The sequence below is a fragment of the Choloepus didactylus genome, chromosome 8 (genome assembly GCF_015220235.1).
Source record: "Choloepus didactylus isolate mChoDid1 chromosome 8, mChoDid1.pri, whole genome shotgun sequence".
In the NCBI taxonomy this organism is placed as follows: domain Eukaryota; kingdom Metazoa; phylum Chordata; class Mammalia; order Pilosa; family Megalonychidae; genus Choloepus; species Choloepus didactylus.
The window spans coordinates 7,436,437-7,446,836 of NC_051314.1; the positions used below are offsets into that span (position 1 = coordinate 7,436,437).

At 43.7% G+C, this 10,400-nt stretch overlaps 1 protein-coding gene across 2 annotated transcripts in view; it reads right to left on the bottom strand.

The window, feature by feature from the left end:
* SAMM50 (SAMM50 sorting and assembly machinery component) overlaps positions 1-9,580 on the bottom strand; it is a 35,396-nt gene extending 25,816 nt beyond the window's left edge. Inside the window, exons 1-4 of one of the 2 annotated variants that reach the window (XM_037846142.1) lie at positions 9,422-9,579; positions 5,740-5,850; positions 4,412-4,513; positions 1,346-1,433 (exon numbers count right to left, since the gene is read on the bottom strand). In XM_037846142.1, the coding sequence (XP_037702070.1) occupies positions 1,346-1,433; positions 4,412-4,513; positions 5,740-5,850; positions 9,422-9,442 (322 nt within the window). In that variant the 5' untranslated portion in view covers positions 9,443-9,579. Of the gene's footprint in view, positions 1-1,345; positions 1,434-4,411; positions 4,514-5,739; positions 5,851-9,421 lie in introns of both variants that reach the window. The other variant, XM_037846143.1, reaches the window with a different exon arrangement.
* Between the last annotated feature and the right edge of the window lie 820 nt (positions 9,581-10,400).

Genomic DNA, 10,400 nt, shown 5'->3' on the forward strand with positions numbered 1-10,400 from the left:
ATCTATATATATAAAACAAATTTTGCAATGCAGGTACATAACCAAAAGCTGAAGCCATCATTATTTGCTAAAGGAATTTGTTCTCCTACTAGGGAGGCTCCCAGGGATGACAGTGTGATAAGATCCCCTGGGAAAACCACACCAGCCCTAGACAGTCTTCCAACCGTTATAGAGAGAAATACAGACTTCTCTCTTGCCTAAGCTACTGTTATTTTGTGTCTCTGTTGGTCGCAGCTGAACCCATATTCCAAAATAATAAAAGTATTTACAATTTACATAGCATCTCAAATTTTTGCAAGCATTTCCACATATTGACTCTTTATGTCTTCTCAAAATTACCCACCTCAATCCTGAAGAGTTCACCTTTTCATTGATTCATTCCAAATAGTTAATTTTTCAACAGATCTTTGTCGAATTTAGAATAAAGCCCCAACTCTACCATGACACATGGGGTCCTTCAAGATCTGGTCTCCTGCTTATCCTTCTGCCTCATCTCTCCATCACTCTCATTCCCCAAATCTGCACTCGGCTCTTGGAATGCTGTGGCCTACCCAGTGACCTCTGCTCTATCTGTCCACTGGGCCTGACACACACTAACCCTCTCCTTGGACACGCTTTACCCTTCCCCTCACCACCAGCCTGCTCCCCACCTAACTCTTGCTCATCTTTTAGGTCTCAGCTTATGTATCACCCCTTCCAGGAAGCCCTCTCTGGATACCCTCCAACCTTACCCCATCCTGCTAGACGAGGGTAAGTTACCTCAGAGTATATATCAATTGGTGATGTACTCACTGATTTCTCTTTCCCCCAATTCTGCTCCACTTGACTAGAAGCTTCTTAAGCAAGAGACTTGGCCTTGTAACCCTGACACCCAGCACAGGGCCTGACCCACAGCTGGCACCCATTAAAGAAGAACAAATGTTGACTAAGTTGAGAGACTTGCCCAATATCACACAGCAAACAAGCAGATGAGCAACAACTAAAACTGAAATCTGATTCCTAGTGCTGTCCTCTTATTAAGAATACATTTAGGAAGAGCTGAGCCAAGAGCCCCTGGGACAGCTGCTGGCTGGGATATGCAGAATGAAGCCCGGCTACCTCCTCTGGGATGCCCTCTGAGCCCTGGCATGGTTCCAAGGACTCAGAAGACAAAAGCTGCAAAGTTCACCCTTCCTCCCTCAGCCTGACGTGAAAATCCACTTGCCTCCCCGAGACTGCTGACTAACAAGACCTTTCTGTTTGATAACCCTCCAGGCTCTGTAACTGGCCACACAGGCGGCTTCTCTGTGATCCTGGAGGATGGCAGGAAAGGCAAAGTGGAGCGACACGACGCCAAGATGCATACCTTGGCATGTATCAATCAAAACATCCACTTGTCTAAAAATTCCCAGTCGAAGCAGTTTTTCACGGGCTTCATGAGATTTCCGCATTACCTGTAAGAGGGGAGAAAATGGAGAATGTACTCGCCTAAGATCCAGAAACACAAATGGTGGCTATGGGAGAAGGCTGGCGATTTACCACTTGCTGGTCACTGCGAGGAAAGCTCTACCAAGACAGGCCACACGAAATATGCCAAAGCACTTAACACAGCAGCAGCGACAACAATCTACTCGAAAGGGCAAAACCACAAATTCACAGACACAGAGGACAGCTCAGAGGCTACCAGGGGCCAGGAGTGGGGGACGGGGAGTTATTGCTTATTGGGGACAGAGCTTCTGTTTGGGGTGAGGAAAAGTTTTGGTGGTGGATGGTGGTGATGGCTGCACGATATTGTGAACATAATGTCACTTAACTGTCCAGTTAAAAATGATTAAAATGGGACATTTAATGTTTTTAATATATATATAACCACAAAAACTTTTTTTTAAGAATGAGGGGGGTGCGGGGGAAGAGCCAAGCCTAAGTTATAAAGTTGTGTCCTTAAAACACTTTTCTATAAACAACAACAATAAAATACACACATAGATAGCCTAGTATTATGTTTCTCCAGAAGAGATCATAGTCGATTAACAGTGGTCATATTTGGTGACAGGGAGATTTTTATTTTTTTTTATTTTGTGCCTTATTGTATCATTTGCATTTTCTAACAATTTCTATGTCCTGCTTTTTTCTTGTCTTTAATGCTGACAGCAACTCATTCTAAAGCCTGCAGTCCACTCTGATGCCTGGAGTCCTTTCTTGCTGGAGGGAAAAGTAGAAAAAGGAGGGGTGAGGAAGGAAGGGGCCCCCAGAGGTCCCAGGGTAGAAGGAGACACCTGAGCGCTCTCAGCAGGGGTGACGGGACTAGTGTTCCTTGTGAGACAGTGGATCATATATATGAATGTGGATTTTTGCTTAAGAGGGAAGAAAACTGGGGACAACCCCAAAATAGAGACAAAACCACAAGGAGACTATAGCAACAGACCTGGGAGATGTGAAGGAGGCTGATCAAGCACTGGCTGCAGTGTTGGGGGGCAGACCCCAGACACGTGTGACAGACAGAGCCAGAGGTTAGATTCAGCACATGAGGAAGAGGGAGGAGGCCATGAAAACTTTCCATTCTGGGCTTAGCACCTGGCTAGCAGGTTGGTGCCATGAGAAAAATAAGGAACAGAGATGGAATGGCAGGTAGGGTGGGGTAGAAAAAGACCGTGAGTTCAAGAGTTAGCCACACAGCATTGGAGATGTTACAGCAATTCTATGAGGAAATGTTTAGTATACAGTTGTACATTCAGAGCTAAAGCTCAACAGAGAGGAACTGGCAAGGAATGGAGGCTGGAGAGTCCGCAACAGAAAGGATGCAGCTGAAACCAGGTATATAGATGAGGTCATCAAGAATGCATGAACAGATGGAGGCAGCCTCATGGAAAACCCAAGGGAAAGAAGCTGACAGTGGAGCCTAGAAATGAATGTGCTGAGAGCTGGAAAGCACCCCAGGAGAATGTGCTTTTGCAGAAACCAAGGGCAGGGAAAAGGTCAAGAAAGAGGTGTGTGTGTGTGTGTGAACACCACAAATTCACAAGACAAATTCCAAAGCAGGAAAAAACAGATCCAACATATGTGACAGAATGATCACCTCTTTAATATGCAGAGAGCTTTTAACAGAAGCCTAGCAACCTAATGGAAAATAGAAGAGACCAACAGGTAACTCACAAAAGAAATATGAATGGCCAATAAACATTAAAAAAAAAGCCCAATCTCATTCATAATTAAATAAATGCAAATTAAAACAATGAGACAGTATTTTTCACCTAACAGATTGGCAAGGATTAAAAAAAGTTTGCTAACACCCAGTGTTGGGAAACAGACACTCAAGCTACACCACTGGCAGGAGTATAAATCAGTGTGATCTCTTTGGAGAGCAATATGACAGTATCTGTTAAAATGATAATCTATGACCTAGTAATCCCACATCTAGGAATCTATCCTACAGACATACTCTCATATACACACAAAGATATACGAAGATGTTTATTGCAGCACTGTATGCAAAATGAAAACAATTAATTTATGTGTCCATCAGTAGGGAATTGTTTATAATAAATGAAAGTTCATTCAATGAGATACCACACAGCCATCAGTAGGCTGGTAAGTGCTGATATGAAAAGAGCTCCATGATAAAAAAGGTGGACCCTGGGATTATTTTTAAAGGATGTATGTGTTTATACACATGTTAAAGTATCTGGAAGGCTGCACAAAAAACAGTCAGCCCTGGTTACCTCTGGAGGGTGGGCTGAAGATTGGCCAGGAGGGAGACAAGTACATTTCATTTCAGACCCTTCTATACCATTTCATTTTTCATACTTTTTTTTTTAAACCATGCTTATATATTACTTTAATCTTTAGAAAATTACACTTTTTTTTTTTTAAGTGGGAATGGTCAACACCACCAAGCACTTCTGCAAGGTTATGTAAAAGGCACTGAAAGAGTCAGCTGGAGCTGGCCACGAGAAAGTTGTTGGTGACCTTTGCCCAGGCATGTCCAATGTGGTTCCAAAGGCAGGAGGACAGAAGAAACCCACAAAGGAGATTGGAGAGAAATGATGGCAATCCAGCAAAGAAGCTGGTGGAAAATGGAGCAGGAGACAGGTGGGTGTGGCCTGGCCCTGAAGGCACAGAGCCAGGTAAGGGGGCCACACTCGATGCTCTCGGTGCCTAGTGTGGTGATGAGGACAGTTCAGAAGAACAAAGGGGAAGGGGGAGCTGACCCTCCTCCCAGACAGCAAGGAGGAAAGGAAGGATGCAAAGACGTATGCGTCGGGAGAGGCACATGGGGAACTGAGAGGTAGGACTGGGAGGGCCAGGCCTCCTGAGGTAGGAGACAAGGCCATCGGTAGAAGCTGGGGCAGGGACTCAGCAGTTTGAGGAGACAGGGAGGTTTATACTGGCTTCAGGAGAGAATGGAAGAGTGTCAAGTAGAGATAATACTTACATCAATAAGGTTTTTAGCCTTAAAAACATCTCCAATTTCATACATGATGATATCATCTTTAGTCCTTCCAAGTCCATCAAAATGAACATGTTGAACAACCACCTAAATGTGATAAGGGCACTGATTGTTAAATGTGACACAGGGTGGAAGATGAAGCAGCAAGGGTAAATACAAACATCTGAAATTAATTTCAATTTATTGTATCTGTTTGAGTTTTAATGACCCACATTCTTATTTTCGAACATTCTTGTATTTACTTTTCACCCCTTTTCAAAAAAGTTGTGACGTGGACCTCCCATTAGGTCCATACTTCTTGCAAAGGAACTCGACAAGGTCTCCAGGGCCCAGTGAGTGAGGACCATCTCAGCTCTACCCAGGCAGTCCTCCAAGGCCACCTGTCCCCAGGGCACTGACCTGGGGACAGGCACTGACTGACCGCAGCTCCCACTGTGTCACCGCGTGCACCTTTCTCAGTACTGCCCATGGATTCCAATACAGGATGATAAATATCATTCAAAGAGCCTCGGGCTGCGCTATCTCCTCACCGGAAGGTAAGTTCTTTAGGAGGAGAAAATGCCTCTCACTCACCATTGTTTTCATAAAAGCCACTCGGTACAGAGTAAACATTCAATAAATGCCCACTTAATTCATCCACTGAACAAAAATGTGCTGAGCTAGGTACTGTTTCAGACACCGAGAAAATGGCAATGAACAAAACATAAAAATTCCTGCCCCAAGAGAACAAGATGATGTATGTAGTAGAGTAGATAGCAATAGATATTACAGAGAAAAATAAAGCAGGAATAGAGAGCGTAGGGAGTACAAGGAGAATTTATCATTTATATAATAGAAAATACATGTTATCAGAGAGGGCTCCACTTAACAAAAGAACTGCTGAAAATGTGCTTACATTGCTCCAGGTATATTTAAATTTCAAAAAAAAAAAAACAAAATTTAGGAAAAGTTCTAGGAGCAGGGAGCAGAAGTATAATCTTCTGCATAATCTGAGCTTGTCCTTGAAACTTGTTTTGTTTCTTTTTTAATCAGTAAAAAAAATTTTTTTAACGCTCATTCACTGTTTCATTTTTTTTTAAATAACATGAATACAAAATTATGTTTGTCTAAAACTTTCACTAAGGAAAAACTATTTCTCTAAAACCAGAAACTATTGTTCTAAAAGTTACCAGTCTTTCTAAAATTTAGTTAGTTATAAACTCTTCTTCGATAAAAACAAGGAAACAGCTTAATTCCTTTACATTTCTCTGGTGATTTAGTGAAGTGAATGTTTCCAGTGACAACTATAGCAGGCCCTTTGACAGAATACTCACATCTTTGTTTTCAAGAATTTCCTGTTTAGCTTCAGGTTCAACTTCAACAAATTCAGCTTCTTCTCCTAAAGCTCCAAAGTCAGGTCCACCTACTGGCAGAGGCTCCAAACTCTGAAAGGGAGGGAGGAACCACAGATAAATGAGCTTGTAACATATAAAAACCGAATCTTTCAGTTTTGTTCCTAAATGGTGCTCCAGAAAAACCAGTACAGTGGTTCCTTCTGGTGAGTGGAGGCAGGAAGACAGGATGGAGAGTGGAAGCACAAAGGCAGATATAAGTTGCCATTAATGTGTTAAGTTCTTGGATTGGTGGTGAACTCACTGCCGTTCATTATATTATTAATAAATAAACATATAAAAATTAATTAGCTAAAAGGGTCATGTATGAACTCACGATAACACTGCATCATGAACCAACGGTTATGGCTAACCTAATGTGATACATCTAGGGACCGTGTGAAGGAAAAAAATCAATACAAAATAAGATGCCTCAAAGACATTTATCAAGGGAAAGAAAAAAAATTGCTTTCCTGTTGTTATAGAAAGTACCCTAATTTTTAGACTCAAAATTAGATACTTTCTAGGACAGCCACACCAACAAACTAAATTACTATGAAAACATTTTGTTCTGGACCCTGATAGATTTTTTCAGTTCAGTTCCTCATACTTAAAAGGAATTACATATGCTCATAAAATGGACAGTCACATTCTTTAATATGAATTGACATTCTCTCAAAAGCTAATATTAAAGCATCTTCTAAATTTGGATTCCATAGGCTGTGCCTGGTTTATTACTTCCAGGGAGACATAATACAATAACAACATACATGAAATACATATCATACATATTATATAACATATATAACAATGTAATATTCACTCACTCCTGTTTCCCCCTCACTGGCTTGACAGTAAGTCACTGGGATGCTTGAATAACCCCAGGGATTCCAAGGGACCCTCTGGAGGTAGAGCCAGAAGATCTAGTGTGACACCAGGTGTTGGCTACAAAATAGGCAAGTGTGGGGAAAAGTGTGCTAACCAGTATCTGGCTCTTTTCTTGCTCCACTAATTCTCTGCCATCTGGCACTTTCAAAGTGTACAGACGTTATCTGACATAGGCGCCATGTGGAGCAAAGGGGACTCTGGGGTCACAGTCACCTTTCCGGAATACTCCAGTGTCATTTCAGAACATCCTTCCACTGTACTGGTTCTTTGGAAAGGCAACTCTGACCTGACAGTCTCATGTACCCCTTTCCCATCACTGCCCTAAAAGATTCCAGTGGCCCTCAAAAGTGTTTCCAAGGACAGATTCCAACAAAATTCCTCAGCAGGGCACACAAGGAACTTCGCCATAAGGCTACTCCAGCCTGCTACTCTACACTCAATCTCCACTACCCCTCCCACCTTGCACACCTTGCCCCCTCTGCCTTTCCCCTAGGTAGGGGAAGATCCACCTAAAACGTCATCTCCTCCGTGACCCGTTCCTGGCTTCTTCAGGAAGAATTAGTCCCTCTTTCAAACAGGGGCACCTCTTGATCCTAGAACTTTGTGACCTTTTTACATAACCTTTCTTTTTCCTATTTTTCTCTGCTTTGGTACATCAGAAGCACTCAATTGTTTGTGGAATGGGTGAATGAAATTTCTTCCTTTTGTTTTTCCATTTAACAAATATTTACTGAGTGCCTACCCTGGGTTAAGAAAAGCCGAGGATATGGCACTGAACAAAACTAAGTCCTTGCCCTTAACAGTGAGTGGAGCTGAATATTTACATTATGTAAAAAAGGAAGATAATGCCAGGCAAAGAATATACAATTTCATACCATCTTTTCATTTTGTTGTGTGATATTTTTAAAAAGGGAATCATTACTACTCAAAAGTATGAGCAAATTAAAATAGTAACATTTTACCTGCCCCATTTCATGAATATATTTTTTGTATTTTAAGTTTACATAGAGCAAAAAAGCATATTAATGTACAAATTGTGTACGTGGAACATGTACTATAATTAAGATTGTGCCTGGGCACAAAGTTCATATTCTAACATGTTAAAAATTCGGTTACAGTTCCTAAAATCTCAAAGCACAAACCAAGGTTCATCAAAGACTTGCCCACATATTTGCATGTTTTCTTTACTCTGAAATTGAGACTTTAAGTTCAAGAGATGGTATCGTCACAGTTTCATAGGTACATCATAGGTACATACAAGCTTGATGTCCTAAATTGCTTTATTAACATAGATTCAGTGATTCACCAAGTATTAAGAACCTACTGTGATCCTCACCCCCACAGAACTTATATTATAGTACATGGAAGAGCAGGGCATGGGGTAAACATCTGGTGAAATGAACTAAAATAAATCTTCAGATCTACGCTCAGACTAACTCTACCAGGCAAGTGTTTATTGAGTAGCATGGGCAAAGCACTCTGCAGGGTAGTAGGGATAGGACATGAACTTAATTTAGTGAGTTATGGTAAGCATTTTTACAGTAATGTAGACTAGGATCAAATAGAAAATATAAGAATATGTAATGGTAAATATTGTTTCACAAAACCTTTCGGTTTCACATACACACGAGAGAATTAGGTGGCAAATGCAAAATGCTTTCTTACTATGAGTCCCGGTCAAAAAAATTTGAAAAACACTGGTGAGTGGGATTTAAAGGTCAAATCAAAGAACTGAAAACAGTTTTCATCAACACATTAATCAAAAGAGCACAATATTTTTTAGGAGTCATTGGAGCTCCATAAAAGGGGCTTTTATTTTTTCCTGTATCCCAAGCACTCACAACAGTGCTAGGCACACAGCAGGCCATCAGCAAATATCAGCTGAATAAATGAATGAATTCTTTGTTCACCATGCTACAAGGGATGCAAGCCAAGTAAAGTGCAGTTCCTACTGTAATATCTAGGATCTTAAGAGTCTAGTATGATAAGGTAAAAATGCAAACAGAACTAAAACAAGGCAGAATATAAACAGCACCAGAGAAAAAATAATCCAAGAAAGTTGGCAGCTTATCCGAATGAGGGGGAATAAAGTTTATGCAGGAAATGACTTGAACTGAATCCTAAAAGATGGGAATATTTTGATAGCTAAAAATGTCCGTGGGGGTGGATGGTGCAGGAGGGATCTGTTTGTGCTACAGCACAGTCCAGAAGGCATGTCAAACGATAATGGTGTTTGAGTTGAAGGAAAGCTAGACGAATAGGATTTAAGTCCAATTCCTGAGAAATCTGTACGAAATTCTTTTGGAGTTAAAAGACCCTTCCTGCTCTAGGAATCTACCACGATTCCGGTAGCGTCTGAGCGCGGAAACTGAAGAAAGCGACCAGTAAGAAGACACCCGCAACGGCTGAGGGTGGAGAAGTTAAGTCACACAGAGAAATGCTCCAGCACGACGTGGAAAGTTCATTAGACTTTCCCAGGCCACTGAATCACTGAATGACCTTGGGCAAGTCACGTTCCTGCTCCGAGCATCGGTAGCTCAAGGCGCTGCCCGGTCCACACGGCCCGCAGCGGCTCGGGGCGCGGCGCTGCTGTTGGAGGGTCCGGCCGGATCCCCTGAGGGCCTCGAACCCAGCCGCCCCCTCACCAAAGGAACCCCAGGCGCAGCCACGAGGGCGTCTCTCAGCGGCACCCGCCCACCCAAAGATCAGTCAGTCCGCCGGTCGCTACGCCTCTTACCCGGGCGTGCACTGTCCCCATGGTTTCCTTTCTGGGCGCCGCCTCGCACAGCGGCCTGCGCCGGACGGACGATCGGCAGCTAAGCACAGAGGGCGGCTCCGCGGTGGCCGAACAGAGGGTCAACGCAGTTCCCACAATCCCCTGGAGGCGGCGCACTGTTGGCGGCCATGATGCCCCACCCACTCCCCGCCCCCGAGCGAAGGGCACCTCTGCCCATTGGTCCCTATAAACCTGTGACCCGGATGTCCAAAAGAACGCCGGGAAGTCATGCCGTCTGGTGATGGCGCAAGCGCAGAGGGTCCAATGACGCTCTTGTTGCTGGCTGAGACGGTGAACTCTGGAAGTTGCACCTGGGAAAGATCAGACCGGGTGACGGGTGTTCTAGGCCTTCACCCGGGCCTCACACTTAACCCTCCTGGCAACCCGACCCGCTGGGTGCTGTGCTTATCTCCACGCTCTGGCGAGTCCCCGCGGCGCAGTGGGGAGACGCCAAGGCTCGCCACACCCGCCTCTGCAGCAGCCGGTCTCGCATCTGAAGCTGCTGAATCCGGATTGGTGCCCCGGCTCCTCTCCCTCGGGCCGCAGGGACCTTCTCAAGTCCCTCGGGCTCCGTGACCTCATTGCTGAAATGACGGTGGTGGTCATACCCACTTCGTAGGGTTGGATTTAAAAGGTTCATGTATGAGAGACGAATTTAACAGCTCCTGGCCCAGTGCATGGCGGGGAATAAATGAGCACTGTTCATTCAGCTTCAGCCAGCAAATATTAGTGACCACCAGCTGGATGTCTGCATTCGGTCCAGTCACATCGGTGAGTCAGATGGCCAAGGGCTTACGTTTTGGAGGGGGACAGCTTCCACCCCCACCGCCACCCTCACCCCCAAAGATAACGTACTTAATATGATAGTCACACATTGCCGTGAGTGCCATGACAGAAACAAATAAGAGACAGAATGAGAGAAGAGGAATTTTCAGTGTTT